Source organism: Lithobates pipiens, unplaced genomic scaffold (genome assembly GCF_037356315.1).
Source record: "Lithobates pipiens isolate NorthernLeopardFrog02 unplaced genomic scaffold, aLitPip1_a1.2 Scaffold_18, whole genome shotgun sequence".
Classification (NCBI taxonomy): Eukaryota; Metazoa; Chordata; class Amphibia; order Anura; family Ranidae; genus Lithobates; species Lithobates pipiens.
Window position 1 is genome coordinate 398,750,489 of NW_027507758.1, and position 17,288 is coordinate 398,767,776.

Genomic DNA, 17,288 nt, shown 5'->3' on the forward strand with positions numbered 1-17,288 from the left:
ACACAAATAGAGATTTCTTTTGGTGGTATTTAATAACCACTGGGTTTTTTTATTTTTTGCCTAAATAAACAAAAAAGGACCAAAAATTATGGAAACAAATGTGTATTTCTTTGTTTCTGGAAAAAAAAAGACTTCATAAATTTAGGTCAAAATGTATTCTGCTACAATTCCTTGGTAAAAATAATCCAAATCAGCGTTTATTAATTAGTCTGTGGGAGAGTTATAGAGACCACAAGGTATGGTATATATATATATATATATATATATATATATACATATATATATATATATGAAAATTGAACAGTCTTTATGTACTGAAACCTTATCTCATTTCTTGAGGCCTGAAAACACCAGGACAGTACAAATACCCCCAAATTACCTCTTTTTGAAAATTAGACAGAAAAGTAGACAGTCCAGGTATTGAGCAAGAGGCATGGCGAGTTTTTTGAAGTTGTAATTTTTTGTAACAATTTTTTTACTTACTGTCCCCGGTGCTGTACAGTGTTGTGATATGGGTGTGACGATCATAAGGGACACTGTGTACAAAAAAATGTAATCTTTTTTTCAATTTCTTTATTACATTTTCTTTTTTTTTATGATTTTTTTTTTTTAACACACTCTGACCTGCGCTGTACTACTCTGGAGAAGTGATCATGACTTATTTATTTGTACACATTATAATTGCTTATACTAGTGAATTTCACAATTGTATACAATGAATGGCATGAAAGAAAGCTATCCATTGTTTACAATTATCAATTTATCTGCTGTAATTGGTCACATCGATCACATGATACTGGCAGCGCATGTTTAAAAATTATTTTACCCCTAAAGATTACATTAAAAACCCCCAAAACATTATACACTTTCTGAAAGAAGAATGAAATAGGTAGTTACAACTTTTATGTTACAAAAAATACAACATTTTTGTAAAATAACGGGGAAAAATATTTTTTTTTTGGTTGCAGGATCTCTTTATTGAGACACCAAGGTCTAAAAGACCCCTGATGTCTCACCTGTCCTCTGTCCTGTATCTAAGTGAATCTAATGCTGTGCAGATCACACCTTATGACATACATGCCTGGCAGTAAAAGAGTTACAGGATTTGTGTTTGTTCAGTGTTGCCCTTTAGGCTTCATTAAAAATACCCAGACCCTGCTGAACAGTATTTCAACTGCCTCCCGTCCACTGTATATAGGCGGCGGTTGGGATCCTCTCTCATTCTGGGATGATGTCACATGACACCACCCAAGTCTCACCATGCATGCGTACCTGCGGGGCCGTGCTATGCAGCGATTGTGACCCCTGGGACATGGCGCAACCCCAATCTCAGTAAAGAGCTGATGATGCAGCTCTTTACACATGTGATTGGCTGTGTACAATTACAGCAGAGTACATGTAAACATGGAAATGCCATCTATCGGCTCTCCTCGCCTCACACTGACAGAGTGTGAGGAGAGGAGAGTCAATCAGCAGTATCTCCCCACAGGAGAGACCTGTACAGATAATCAGGGCACTGATCATCAGCCCCAACAGTGCCCAGCAGTGATGCCAGTCAGTGATGCCAATCCGGGCCCATCAGTGATGCCAATTTGTGCCCATCAGTGATGCCAAACAGTGCCTATCAGAAATGCCAGTCATTTCTGCCTTTCAGTGCCTGCTCATTAGTGCTGCCCATCAGTGCTCATCAGTGCCACTTATCAGTGCTCATAAGGGCCATCCATCAGTGCCCATCAGTGTCCCATCCATGCCACCTATGATTGCCCATAAGTGCTGCCTATCAGTGCCCATCGGCACCACCTATCAGTGCCCATCAGTTCCACCTATCATTGCCCATCAGTGTGTCCTATCAATGCTCATCAGTGCTGCATATCAGTGCCCCTTATCAGTGGCCATTAGTGCTGCATATTGCTGCCTCCTCATCAATGCCACCTTATCAGTGCCCTTCAGTGGCGGCTCATCAGTGCCCATCAGTGCCACCTTATCAGTGCCTATCAGGGCAGCCTATCAGTGACCATCAGTGCAGCCTTATCAGTGCACATCAGTGAAGGAGAAAAATTACTTATTTAAAAAAATTTCTGACAGAAACTTGTTTTTTTAATTTTTTTTAGCAAAGCAAAATTAACCACCAAAGCAACCAAAATATACCACCAAAAGAAAGCTCTATTTGTATGAAAATAAAATTATAAAAATTAAATTTGAGTACAGCATTGCATGACTGCAAAGTTGTCATTCGAAGTGTGACAGCACTGAAAGCTGAAAATTTGCCTGGGCGGGAAGGGGGTAAAAGTGCCTTGTATTGTGGTGGTGTATTGTGTTGTATAATTGGTTAAAGTATAACTAATGGGAAAACTTTATTTTTTTTAGAGTAAGTGAGGGTAATAACCCCTGTCAGTATTTTTTTGCTATCTTTTTCCTATTGGGAAGATGTACCCTCACTTTCTGTCCCATAGCCAAAACAGGAAGTGAGAGGAAATCCCTGCAAAGTAAGGGAATCCCTTGGGGCCCCCAGTGTCCCCATTGGAAGATTTCTCACATGTTACTTTTCTGGGGACAACTCAAAATCTGGTATTTCCTTTTACTTTCACTTTTAATAAAAATGGTAAACAGAACAAATAGAAAGAGTTAATAGACATCAACAACAAAAAATAATAGGTATTCTAATCACCCTCAATTGTATCTGAAATAAAAAAAAGTTTTGCCTTTAGTTAATCTTTTTTTTTGCATTGGTACATGTCCTATGATAATGCATGCAGGATCTAGTAAATCCTAAAAGCCCATTAGGTGCAGAAGAGTTAAAAAAAAACAAAAAACTCTTGATAAACTGACACTCTGGTCCCAGTATGAAGCTTTCTTACTAACAGAAATCCAAAAACCGTGGCAGTTATGCAGTTAAGAAGCAGCAATTTTAGAGACCACCTCTTGTCTAGCTCCTCTCATCTCCTATTTCACACTATACATTGCTAAGTGGGATAGACAGCCTCTTTGATCTATAGTGATATTTGAAAGGCAGTAGGGGGCGGATTAGAGTTTACCCTTATAAGCTCTCAAGTAGCTCCTAAAAACTCAGAAAGGAGAAATATAGTAAGGCAAATTTGCTTTTAGGGTTTCAAAATGCTTAGTAAACAGGACAGGCATTTCTATAGATACTACTGTTCCTGAGGATATTAAAACACATCGAAATTAGATTCGATTTATTTTTCAGAGAAAAATTATACATTCTACATAAGAATAGCAGAGAAATATGTTTTAAAATACTAATACTAATACCCAACTTCTAAATGTATAATATCTCCCCTCAATCCCCCTTACAGCATAGTTTGCTAGCCAGTTGGGCACAATGTTGTAGATCTGGTGTTTTTAGGTTGTCGGTGCTGCGTGGGCAGGGGCTTAGTCAATTTAGAGAAGGAAGGAAGCAACAAATTGCTAAAGGTCCATTTTAACTTTTTGTTCAGTCATGTTTTATATGCATTGGTTGAAAAATGGAAATGAAAACATAACGATGCAGTGTATTTATATGGTTCAATGATTGCCTAGTATAATTTTTTTATATATATAACACGTCAATTTGACATTGGAGTGTCATTTACAACCTTTGTAAGGCAGTTTACTGTGATTTCAATTACTCTAAATTGCCGTATGCAGATCAGAGTTTGTGCTTGAATGAAGGACTCCTAATACCGTCTCACTATCTGTAAAACAAATTGTTAAGCTCCCTTTCTCTTTTAATTAGGCTTTTTAGTAGTTGAGAAGCTATTAATCTTGATTCTTGATGCATTCATTGAATTTTCTGAATGATATCAGGTGTTCTTTTATAGGGTCCCAATATAATTGCAGCTTTTGAAAATCATTATAAAACTATCCTTATGCTTTGCATTTTAGTTTTCTTGTACTTATACAGTCAGCATTTTGCTATTTACCCAATGAGAGATTTTCAGAAATAAAAATAATTGAAGGGTAATACCATGTTAAAAAGAAAAAGTGAGAAGGAAATTACATTTAGGGGTTGATTTACTAGAACTGGAGAGGGCAAATTCTGATGCTGCTGTGCTTGGTAGCCAATCAGCTTTAAACGTCATCAATTGAGCTTTGACAAAAAAAGTTGATTGGTTTCTAAGCACAGTTGCACCAAATTTTGCACTCTCCAGTTTTAGTAAATCAACCTCTGAGCGTCTATCTGTTTTGAAAAATGTAGTATATTTTCAAAGCACAATTTACTTACATTAGGAGGTCAATAAACAGAGCCATATATTTATACTAGCTGCACTAAAAAGAAAAAAATATATTTAACATTATTAAATACATACAATAAAACCTTGGTTTGAGAATAACTTGGTTTGAGAGCATTTGCAAGGCAAGCAACATGTTTAAATACATTTTTACTTGATATTCAAAGGATGTCTTGATATAAAAGTAGCGTCATGTCACAACTGAGTATAAAACAGAACTGAGGCACCTATAAATGTAGCAATATGGTTACATTTAATGAAGGTACAACATTTAGCAAGTCACATAATTGATGATTAAAACAGACACATTTAAGTAGGCATCCGGTGTAAAACTGTCCACATATACCATCCTCCACACCAACATCGTTATCTCTTCCATGCTGCGCTCTATGAGTGTTCAAACCTTGCTTTCAAATCGCTCTACTGCAGGGTAGCAGTCTTCGTGGTCATGATTGCAGACTGACAGTAGTAAGAGCTGGCAATGTGGAGGACAGTCTATGTGGACAGCTTTACCCCAGATTCCCCCATACTTATATGTGCCTCTTTTAATCATCAACCATGTGAGTTGCTAAATGTTGTACCTTCATTAAATGTAACCATATTGCTACACTTAGAGGCACCTCTCTTCTCTTTTATACTCTGTAGCTCCTGCTGGATTTTGTTTCTAATCCCCTTGTGGAGGCTTCCATTTGTGGATGGACATTTTATGGTTACACAACCTATTGCATGGCTATAATCTTTTTATATGGACTATAAACTGAAGGACTTATGAATAAATGGTTGTGGAACGAATCATCTGAGTTTCCAGTATTTCTTAAGGGGAAATTTGCTTTTATATACAAGTGCTTGGACACCTGATAGGCATCCAATCACAGAGCCTGTCGTTTCAGCCAGTCAGTTGATGGGTAACAGATCCAAGCACCTGATTGGTGGAAAGGCGGTTTAGTGTTAGATAAGAGAATATTCATTAGCTTTTCTAACACAGCTGAGTGGCCTGTGAGTGCCCAGCATGGCACTCACAGATCACCTTTTTTGATGCCTATGAGAGTGTATGGCTCTAATCAGGTGCTTCAAAAAAAAAAAAACCCTGCCGCTGTAATTCAGCTAAAAAAGGGACAGGGCACCTGAATAGGGTGTGGCCGTGGCGGCCATAGATAGATTTATGCAATGCATGAATCTATCTATTGGTACTAGAGGGGTGGCTGGAGAGAGGGGGCAGTGCCTATGTGCCCTTATGGAAGCACTGCCACTGGTTGTATATGAAAATGTGTTCAAAAACAGGAAATAAGTCTGTCTTTTGGCACCTCCCTGGCTGTGCAGTGAAAGGGGGCCTTTTTAAACCCCCATAATTAATAATTTTTCTATATATTTATTTCCTTAAAAACTGGGCTTCCCCAAATGATTCTGATGCTTTTATTCCTGCACATGGTGGTGGCAGAAATTTGTCTGAACAGAATTACAAATTGTTTGGAACGCAAATTTCAACATTCACATTTCAGCTGTGTGTTTAATTCCAGCAACAGGATCAATAAGACTCCTTTCACACCAAGGGCATTTTGCAGGCACTATAGCGTTAGAAATAGCGCCTGCAATCTGCCCTAAAACAGCTGCATCATTGTGCCAAAATGCGCCGCAAATCCGACACTAAAACGCTGCTAAAAATAGCGGCGTTTTACCGCCAATGCAATGGGTGGCGTGGTGTGAAAGGGGTCTTAATAGAATAGTCACCTGCCATCCCGGCATCCCTAATTAACAGAGCAGTGATGAAGCGAGGGCTCTCTCATTCAGCCAGCATAAGAGTGATACCATAGAAGCCATCAGTTTCTTCCCTGCTCTCCTAGTCATCCTGCTACTGGTGAGTGGCCACCAACAGCAGGTTCTCTAACATGATGTGAGCCTTATAGTTCACACTATAGGCAAGTAGCAGGGCAGTAACTGAAAACTTTCTGGGTCAGAAAATGAATGTCATTCTTTTTATTCTATAAGGATTTATAGCTCAACAGGTATGGGCAAATTACAAAAGAAGGTGATTTACTGGCTTCTGGCAGGACTGTTTTCTTTTAATTAAATGTATTTAAAAAGACACATTACTGCAGACTGAAGTCTGTGCAACCAAAACAGAAGAATGAGAATGATATATTGCTCAGACCAGAAGAGTTTAATGCTTTATCAGCACAGACTGACAACACCTGTTTTATGTGCAATGTGCACTGAAGGGAACAGGAATACTCAGAAATCCTAAGCGGGTACAGTGTCCATAAGCTATTTTGTTTGTCATGCTTTATAGCAAAATAATACACAATTGAAGAAAAAAAAAAAGCTAGAATAGTACTGAACTAGTAAAAGCAAAAAAGCTAATTTATGCCATTTGTCAGTTTCTTAAGAACATTTTAGTTTTCTTTTATGCTCACAGGGGTACCCAATCAACTGTTAACAGTTAACCACTTAAGCCCCGGACCATTTGGCTGGCCAAAGACCAGACCACTTTTTCGCTTTACCTGACATTTGCGCAGTCGTGCAACATTGCTCCCAAAAAAAATTGATGCCCGATCTTTCAGTTCACTGCTCAGAGAATCGGAAACTGTGTGTTTACACGCACAGCTCCTGGTTCTCCGTGTGCCCCGAGCAATCGTGGGAGCCCGGCGGTGATCGAGACTGCCGGGCACTCACATCGGCTGGGGGAGCGAGCTGGGGGTGCGAGTGCGCCCCCCTAGTAGCTGTTTATGTTACTGACGTAACATAACGGTGATTTGCACAGCCAAGCCATACTGCTGCAGTACGACTGCAGTGGCTGGTCAGCTAGAGGTTAACAAATGAGATCATCCTATTTAGACATGCAAAAAGCAGATATTTGTTTAGGGTGTTTATGCACACGGGCACCTTCATTCTTGCAGCATAAACATGTATTTTGGTGCCCAGGAGCCCCTGGTGCTGTTTACAGCCACCCAAAGAATAGTTGTAGGTAGTTATATATAGGTTTGCAGTGCTACTTGCACAGGGGTGCCCAGACACCAAAATTCACCAGTTAGTTTAGGCTGGAAGTAGGAATTTGCCTGTGGGTTTTTATTGCACAATAAAGCTACCTTTCCACTTGTACACAGCTACTGAAGTATAAATATGTATGCCTTTAGCTCAGTGTATTTCAAAGTTGTATGCTCTACATATTACCTTGCCTCAGCTTATTTTTATAGCTGAACACTCTCTGAAACTCTGAATTGTGGCAGTTATATATGTATAGTACATACCATGTAAAAGAAGGGTGATGTTTAAAATCTACATCTAGTAAGATTTAATTTCTTTAAGAATTCCATTACAAGAAAAAAGTGAGATGGGTTCGGGACTGGTATAGAAAAAATCTCTTCTAACTGGCTTCTGCAGCAGATAGTTTTACATTTTCAATAAGAAATTACTCTCCAGGATCATTCTAGATATTTCAGTCTAGTATATGTTGACATTCAGAGCACTTCACACTTTACCATATGACGATGAACAGAAAATCTTCACCCGTAAGACCAATTTCTGTTACAGGGGATCCTGTTTTTATTGATGTATGGTTTTATGTAGATAGAATACAAGTATCCCCTACCCCCAGGTTGTTTAATAAGTAATATACTTCCATTTTAATTCCCTATTCGGTGGAATTTTAGTTCTTCCATACAGGCCTACCCCACTGTTAAGTACACAATGGGGTTTATTTACTAAAGGTGGAAAGTGCAAAATCAGGCTCACTTCTGCATAGAAACCAATGAGCTTCTAACCTTGGCTTGTTCAATTAAGCTTTGGTAATAAAACCTGGATGCTCATTGGTTTCTATGAAGTCGTAAGCCTAATTTTGCACTTTCCAGCTTTAGTAAATAAACCCCATTGTATACTTCAAAGCGGGGTATGCATATATTACAGTGCTGCAATATTAGGGCAGATACGTTACAGGGAACAGATTTTTTTTTCATAATCACTGGACCCTGTTGCCTAGCTAGCTATAGACATGAGCTTACATTTGGACATAAGGCACAGTTCAAATGTTAGAATTTTTTAAGCAATTAGGACATGAATATAGGAAATGGAATAATCAGGCTGGTTATGTTCATGAAAAAGGAAGTTTGGCAACAGCCCATGAACCAATAAAAAAAATTGAATCCAGCCAAACAGACAGAAAAAAGAATGATTGTTTGGAAAATTGAGGTGAAATAGGTTAAAAAGCTGAAAATTTACTGAATAAGCTAAAACATAATGCTATATACACATTGGTAACAGATCTGTATTTTTCTTCCAAATGTATAATTATATTCATAAATTGTAGTTTTTTTTGCAGTTTGCAGACATTAAGTTCTTGGAACCTTAATGTAAGCATTCATTGATGTTTCTACTCAATCCTTTGATTCGCATCTTTCTCTTTTTTGCAAAAATGTTATGTTAGCTAAAATAAAAATAAAAGCTGAACAGTTAAGCAGCAGATGAATTATTAAAAGAGAAGGCACTGTTTTATAAAAACAAAATTGTCATATGCAATATTAAAAATTGCAAAACAAACCACCTAGGGTACACTGTCATTTTTAAGAGATTTGAATAAATATGCAGCAAGTTTTATTGCGATTTTGTGTACAGTAAACATGGTGCTAATTAGTTACAACAGTTTGCTCAATGATATTCCTTTTTTGTCTCTGAATTATAATGAGGGATGAACAATGAACATACTTGTTGAAAGTACCAATTAAGTCAAACAGTTTGTATATTACATAGTTATGAAATGTGTTTACGGCAGGAACCGGCACAGGTTAGGTCTCCCGTAGAGTCTGTTTTGCTTGAATTTTTTTTTTTAATATAGAACAATCTCCAACAGGATAAAAAGAAACAAGTTATTCAAATATCATGATATAACCGGAAGGTATACTTTTCAATGAAAAGAAGAAAAAAATAATGGTGATAAATTACATATTATAAATTAATTTTGATTCTGAAGTTTTTGTACATGTATTTAGGCATTCTTATCTTATCTCTGGTTTCTCATTTCTACTTATTATGATTTAAGGTTGGAGATTGTTTTAATATGTGTGCTGCACCTGTGCGTGCAACTAAGTGATCTATAATAATTTTCACATTGTCTGATACCAACAGTTTGATATATACACACATTCTTTAAAATTGTATCTCATATATGTTACTGACAGGGACAAAGCCTGTTGAGTGATTGTATGTTATTCATTTAGATTTTTATTAGATGCAACAATCACTGTTTTATTAATTGATGCTTCTGCACTTTTTTATGAAAAAAAAAAACATACACAGCCAATTAACTTCATCAAATTCCATTTATTCCTAACTCCATATTCAGGCTATTTAATATATTAATTAAAACAATCAGTACAATTTGTAATTTACCTTTACCAATTGCAAGGGAATTCCTATCATATAACTAGTAGTATTATTAATAGTAGTAACAATGACTTTTAAACTATACTGTTTAAGATTAATTATATTGGCCTGAATATAGAATGTCTTCATATGTCTGATTTAGCACCTGCTTATGTTTAGCTCAGTGTATAATCTGCTTATTAATTTGCAAAATGGGAAATTATCACTTTTTATAGAGGGAAAAAAAATGTCCTGCATGCATGAATGAAATTATCCTTCTTATCATATAAGTAGCAAATGTCACAAGTAATTTGTTACATCTTTAGTACCAAAAGCTTCCATTAATAAACAAATCAATACATTCATCTTGTTACGTATGCATGAGATCTTATTGAAAAACAAATAGTAAAAAAATATATATATAAAAAAAGAAAGTACCACAGTAATGATTTCAGTGAAAATTGAATACTTTGTTCTTTTTGTGGGTGTTCTGTTTGTTTGCAGTCAGATGAGTGAGCCTCATAGCGGTTTGACGCTCAAATGTGCCAAGTGTGGAGTAGTTTCAACAACAGCTTTGTCAGCCACCACCGCCAGTAATGCCATGTTAGTCTAAATCATTTACATCTTCTTGTTACAAATCTATTACCGTGCATGTCTGAAAATAGTCTGATAAAATTTGTGTTCTTCTAATAATACTACAATGTCTTTTTGTTCTTTATTTATTTATTTTTGTAATTTTTTTTTTTAACTTGTGTAACACTATTAAAGTGTTGCCTTTAGACAAACATCTTTTTACATAAATGTGTTTTAGCATTAACCGCTTCAGTTCCAAGATGGCCATATCATGAAATATACATGTAACCAACTGGCGATCTTATCACTGAAGGTGCTTGCTTACTTTTATTTAAACCTCTATAATACGATTTGCATGCACAAAGCACAATCTGGTTCAGCAAACAAATATCTTTCTCTGCATAGGGCATCCCTTTGGAGTTCCTGTGTTGTTCTACCTCTCCTGGCTTTGACATGGATGTCTGCTGTTCTAGCAATGACAGATAAGAGATCGATACTGTTTCAGATACTGTTCGCAGTATTTGATTCATTGCAAGGATTTGTCATTGTGATGGTCCACTGCATTTTACGGAGAGAGGTGAGAGCAATGTTTTTGTCTTCTATGTATTTTCTTCTGTGTGACATCTGATAAGCAATGAATTTTCTCAAATTTCAAGATCCAAAATCACCTTGACTTAAATGAATTAGCTGATATTCATAGTCTGAGATGCAATCCCTGCCATCCATCATGTAAGATCAATGAATCATTTGCCAGACACATAAACCTGTGTATATGTCAAAGGTTCAGTTAAAAAAAAAGCATGTTCATGCATGAAGGAATGGATAGATGAATGATATTTTTTTTTGAGACGTTTTATCGATAACTTAAAATTCACGAGATGTCTATACATGCTCTAGCACAGTGATGGCGAACCTTGGCACCCCAGATGTTTTGGAACTACATTTCCCATGATGCTCAACTACACTTCAGAGTGCATGAGCATCATGGGAAATGTAGTTCCAAAACATCTGGGGTGCCAAGGTTCGCCATCACTGCTCTAGCACAATCTCTGGAAAGATATATATTCCTTGATAATCTTTGATGTATATGTATAGCGCAAACTTTTTTATTTTTAGGTAGACTAGGGAAGGTTTAGAAAGAACATAAAATTTCTGTGTCCCTGATAGGTATATTCACCCTATCTATTTTGTTCAGGAGATCATCAAAACAGAAAGAGACAGAAAGCGATGTTAAAAAAAAAAGCTGTAACTAGAATGAGAGGTGATGGTACATCTTCCAGTCGGGACACCTGTTGTGATGACAACTGTCTAAAGCCCCATACACACTATCAGATTTTCTGCTGATTTTTGTCTTCAGATTTACCAAAACCATGTAGAGCAAGGGCCTACCTGATTGCATACAAATTGAATCTTCTAAGGTTTGACCTCATATTATATGGTTTTGGTAAAGCTGAAGGAAAAAATCTGCAAAAAATCTGATAGTGTGTATGGAGCTTTAGAGGTAAATTCTCCTTTGTAGAAAATGTTTCTCTCTTCCTTTTGCTGGACAGGACAGGAAGTGAAGGAAAGTCTCCCTGATGGGGCAGAGACAGGAAAATCATACATGCTGGGGTTTATCCCCTCCCAACTTTAGCTATAAAAAAAGATTGGACTACACATATACTTTTATATCTTTATAGAAGTATGAAGACCTTTAACTAGAGCAACACAATTTATTATTGTGATTGTGATAACTGTAAAATCATAGTTTTGTCTTATATTTACTTTGGATCATCATGGTTTATAACCAGTCTATTTAAACTCCTCAACAATCTCTCAAATGCACTTTATTGCATTAAGGTTTTATTGTGTTCTATGAATTACATGATAAAAATATTATATTTGGTAATGTTCCTATAAACATCCATAGACAGTTAAGCTGAGAATATAATGGACAACTCCACACAAAACATAAAACAGTAATATATATATATATATATATATATATATATATATATATATATATATATATATATATATATATATATATATATATATATATATATATATATATATATTAATAATAGTAATAATTATATATATATATATATATATATATATATATAAAAACCTAAAATCTTTTAGCTGTGTCTTCTTTTTCTTTATGGATTCATTGTTTTTTTTTGTTTTTAGAAAATCATGTTTATTAAGTTATTTGTCCTGTAGCAGAAAATGACAGGGTCCTGCTCCCTTGGGTACTGGACCAGTATTCATATAACAACTTCCAACACTGAAACACTGAATTTTCCTCAAGACGCTTTGATTACAGGAAATTGCTGTCACAATATATTTGCAAACATCCATTGTATGTGTATAGCTGCAGCTTATATTCAGAAAATAATAAAATTAACATTTCCTCATACCAGGGTCAAAATGTTTCCATTAGTACTGTAAATCTCATGTTGTAAAGTTTGGCATAAACTGTTAATGCCAAATTAATCCTGTATAATAATAATCATAACAATAATAAATCACACCTGTAGTAATCAGCTAAACATTACTATTATTTTAATGTTACTATCCACCTAACAATTTTGTAAACACATCTATTTTTTATTTGTTTAAAGCAAAGCAAAAAAAATATTTATTTTACAAACAATAAGTAAAGATACATGGCCTTCATGGAAAATTAAACAGATATATTGTATGTACTCTTAAATTGTGTAAAAATCCTGTCTTCAACTCTCCCTAATGGTACTTATACTGCAAAGGGCATGCTCCTTGACCTTGGGGGTCAAAGAAGGGAGGAGTGATAAAAACTGGATTCTTCAGGACATTCCAGATGTGCATATAATTTTATTGTCAATCCTGACAAGAACAGGTTTGCTGAGCTAGTATGGAATTTCTATTGTATCCAAACAAATGCTTACCATGCTGATATATCCATGCTAGCTATGAAGTTTCATAATTAAATAAATCTCAGTTTTAATGTTTTGTTCATAAGTAAAAAAAAAAGCTGAATATATGTAAACATTGTATTTAATTGGGTTAGTTCTATTCATTAGGTTACTTGTTATCCTTGCATGTACATTTAAAAGAAAGTGCTTTAACTTTACATGTACAAATACATGGTATTATCAAAGCAAGACTAAATTACAGTATGGTTTCGTAAACAAAGTTAGCAGCAAATTCCATTTTTGGCATTTATATCTTGGATGGGAAGTCTGGAATTTGCTAAGTGAACTCCCAATATACCTGGTTTGGCAAACGAAGGTTTTAGCATTGAAAACCACACAGATGGCTTGAGACTGCTGTTTGCCATGTCACACATAAAGATTTAGTAAGGTGGAAAATTAAATCCAGTAATTTATATAAAACAAGCAGCTGCCTTAATTAGGCAGTCATAATATTTAAAGCTCCATTCCAGCATTATTCTGCATTACCATTGGTATAGACCTATCACCTAAAAAGTATCCCTTAACATGAATTAATATTATCCACAATGGTAACAATGTGTTTTAAAGGTGTTGTTAAGGCAGTTTTTTTTTTAATCTTAATGCATTATATGCATTAAATGCATTACCTACCTGAGCTCCATCTCTGTCCAGCAATGTTCATGAGTCCCTTGGCCTTCTGGGACTCACCCTCCTGCTTGGCACCATTGGCTCCCGTGCCTTTCAGGAGAGAGAGAGGGGGCAAGGCAAACAACAGCTCTGTGTCTGTATGGACACACGATGCTGCAGCTCGGCTTAGGTGCCCCCATAGCAAGCTGCTTGCTGTGGGGGCACTCGACAGGAGAAAGAGGCCAGGAGCAGTGAAGAGGGACCCGAGAAGAGGGGGATCCAGGCTGCCCTGTGTAAAACCACTGCAACAGGGCAGGTATGTATAACATGTTTGTTATTTATTTTTATTTTTTTAAACGAGACTGTACATTCACTTTAATGTGGAGAAAAGAGTGTACTTAAATATGTTTTTAACTTTGGGAGGATTGACTTTGGGAGACTGAGCAATGATATAATCCTAAATAAAAGGACCAGGGCTACAGTGCTATATAGAGATGCAGTTATCATGATCATAGAAATGTAAACAAGAATGAGCAGGCACTGCCTAGGTCTGCAAAGCATGCAGAAAAAAAATAAATGTTACAAAAATTCCTGCAGTGGGCATGTGAAACAAAGTATTCAGATGTAGAGCAAAAGCACACAGGATAGGTGGCATTAATAAAGCTTAGTGCGTCCCTGTTCTCTGTTTCAGGGATGAATCAGGGATGAATTGTTGCCTGAATGCGGCCCTGAAACTGAGCCAAAGATGCACAGGACCTCTCTGGAATCCGATCTGCAGCCGCCCCGGAGATATGTGAACTGGCTCCATAGAGAGCCAGTCACAATATCCTGTCATGCAAATTGGATGCGAGGAAACCCGCATTCAACTTGCGCTAGTGTGAACCCAGCCTAAAGCAAGCATGACTTGGCCACATTGTTAGTGTATTTGCACTTTATCAGCCTCAATACACAGCACAGTGTGTCCAATAGCACCAATTGTCCAAACTTTAGTGTTGCCTAATGTAATTATTTTCTTCGTATCTGCTCCTTTGTTTTAGCTATGCAATTTTGAATCTCAATTTCACCTACATTTGTATATTTAAAAAAAAATTCTGTCTATATATTTTATATCCCAACATGTTCTTGACTTCTCTATTCACTCTTTGTTTCTGGCTCTGTACTTCATCTTTGTCCATTCCAGTAACTGGAGATTTTGGATACTAAGGCAAGATGCATTTTACTTTAAACAACATCCTATGATCATATGAATCTACTGCTGCTTTTGAATGCCATATAGTTTAGCAGTATAGTAATAAAAGGAACTTCTCCAAGTATTCAGGACTCCCAATACAGGAAATGCAGGCCAACATCTCTTCACAAATAGGAATTCCAGTGGAAGAAATGACCCAACATGGCACAGTTGCCCCCAAAATGTAGTGTGTTACTATATGTACAGCCATGTAGACTGCGCATTTGAGATGAATCCACTGTTCTCTTCCAAATACTTGTTCCATAGCTGCTAAGTCCCAGGTGTTGGCTTCCAGCTCATTCTGAAATAGAAAATATAAGAATGAAAGCTGCACCAAATGTTTATTAAGTAGTTTACTGGTACATAGACAGTCAACCTTAATCATACATCGATGGATTGCTCTTCCCTAAAAAAAAAAAAAAAAAAAAAAAAAAAAAAAGTATGTCTGGTTCTGTAAACCATGCCAATTGGGCAGGTAATCTACAACCTTTGTTTTGAAAAAAGATCTAATGATTCAGTTAAGTTAAATATTAGCCACACGGCAAACCCATTATTAGGCCCACTGATGAAAATGCTCGTTAATGTCCTACCAGAAAAAAAAAAGTGAACATATTTGACAGACCTGAGCATATGAGGAAAACATGCATAGGCAGAGGTTACATTTAGTTAAATCCACATGTCAAAACAGTCAGTAAATTCAAATATCACAGCAGCCATACACAAGCTTTTCCTTTAAACATCCAGCTTGGCTTCATCCTTCCAATCTCTTCAGTCTACCTATTGGGTAATGAGGCCACCCATTCCAGTAGGCATATGGTTCAAGTTTTCCACCACACAACAGATTCTAGTTGTGCACCACAATGGGTGAACTAAATAAGCTTTGCCCACCAGTCAAAGCAAACCTCTAGTTTCTGAAGAAAGTCATGCATTTAGTGGCCATATTACTATTGACACTAAGTTCGTCAGACAATCCGACAGACAGTCCGTCCAACTTTTGAATGAACGGACTTGACCACACACGATGAACAGACAGTCCGCTGAAAGCTTGCGCGATGACGTGTACAGCACGTATGACGGGACTAGAAATACGACGTCCAATACACTGCAATGCAACCTTCGGCGTGTAAATCCTTTCTGAGCATGCGCCATACTTAGTCCGTCCAACTTGCCTACACACGAGCGGACTGTCCGCTGAAACCAAGTTTGGACGGACAAAATTACGGAAATTCCGAAAGACTTAGTCCGTCAGACTGTCCGCTGAAAAAGTCCGCTGAAGCCCACACACGAGCGGATTGTCCGCTGAAACACGTTTCAGCGGACTAAGTTGGGCAGACAATCCGCCCGTGTGTACGCGGCCTAAATGTGACAGCTTTCCACTCAGTGCCATGCATCTACCCCCCCCCCCCCCCCCATTGATTGTTTGGAGGCTAACGCTGTCTGTATCCTAGAAACCAGTGGCTCATCCCCAGTCCCATTCAGCCACCAACCAGTAGCAAAATGTAAACTAAATGCAAACAAAGAGGTAGGGAATACTGTCTGACATCATTGGCCAAATATGGTCATGCCTAGCAAGGTCCCTCTCCATGTTGAGTGCACGTGACCTGGTATGGTTCAGAAGGGTACACGCTTGCCTCCCCCACTTGCTGTCCAGCCAGGCTGCATGCTCAGGTAAGGCAGGTGTAAGGCATCTCCAAGTATGTTATTTAAAGGAATTCATATTTTTACTATTTCTTTTTAAGCTTTTAGTAAAAGAACTGTTTCACATTCAATATAAAAATGTTTTTGCATCAATACATGTCTCAGAGGGTAGTGGCCAGCTCCCTGTGCCCTTTGTTTGAGTTTGGAGGGTCCCTATGTCATTTTTCATGAAAAAAAGGCTGGCAGGGGAATGTCATTTAACTGCATTTTTTCTTTATAAAATCTCACTTTTGCTTGTATATATCCTACAGTGGTGCCACTTCACAGGTGGATTTAGGGCATCAGCCAAGCATTTTTTTTTTAAGGAATTTTGTATTTTAATGTTTTACTTCAAGCCTTATTAAAAGAGCTGCTCCCTGTTGAAAGGTATATTAATGTATTTTTTATTTTTTTTGCATTGGTGCATTTCTGTCTCTGAATTCCATGTTCAATAGTAAAAAAAAATGTTTGCATTAAGGCATATCCCCTAGGGCAGTGCCCAGCTCCCCATGGCCTTTGTTTTCCTTTGGGGGTCTTCATGCCATTTTTCACAAAAAAATACAAGCTGGCAGAGGAATATCATTTAGCTGCATGTTTTTCTTTATAAAATGTCACTTTCATACGCAGGTTTAGGGTATCTCCAAAGCATTTTATTTAACAGAATTTTCTATTTTTAATATTTCCTGC

At 37.0% G+C, this 17,288-nt stretch overlaps 1 protein-coding gene across 4 annotated transcripts in view; it reads left to right on the plus strand.

Moving 5' to 3' along the window:
* ADGRB3 (adhesion G protein-coupled receptor B3) overlaps positions 1 to 17,288 on the plus strand; it is a 1,271,667-nt gene that overhangs the window by 1,125,365 nt on the left and 129,014 nt on the right. For 3 of the 4 annotated variants that reach the window (XM_077487872.1, XM_077487875.1, XM_077487873.1), the window contains 2 exons: positions 10,086 to 10,184; positions 10,560 to 10,731. In XM_077487872.1, coding sequence (XP_077343998.1) covers positions 10,086 to 10,184; positions 10,560 to 10,731 — 271 coding nt within the window. The remainder of the gene's footprint in view (positions 1 to 10,085; positions 10,185 to 10,559; positions 10,732 to 17,288) is intronic. The other variant, XM_077487874.1, reaches the window with a different exon arrangement.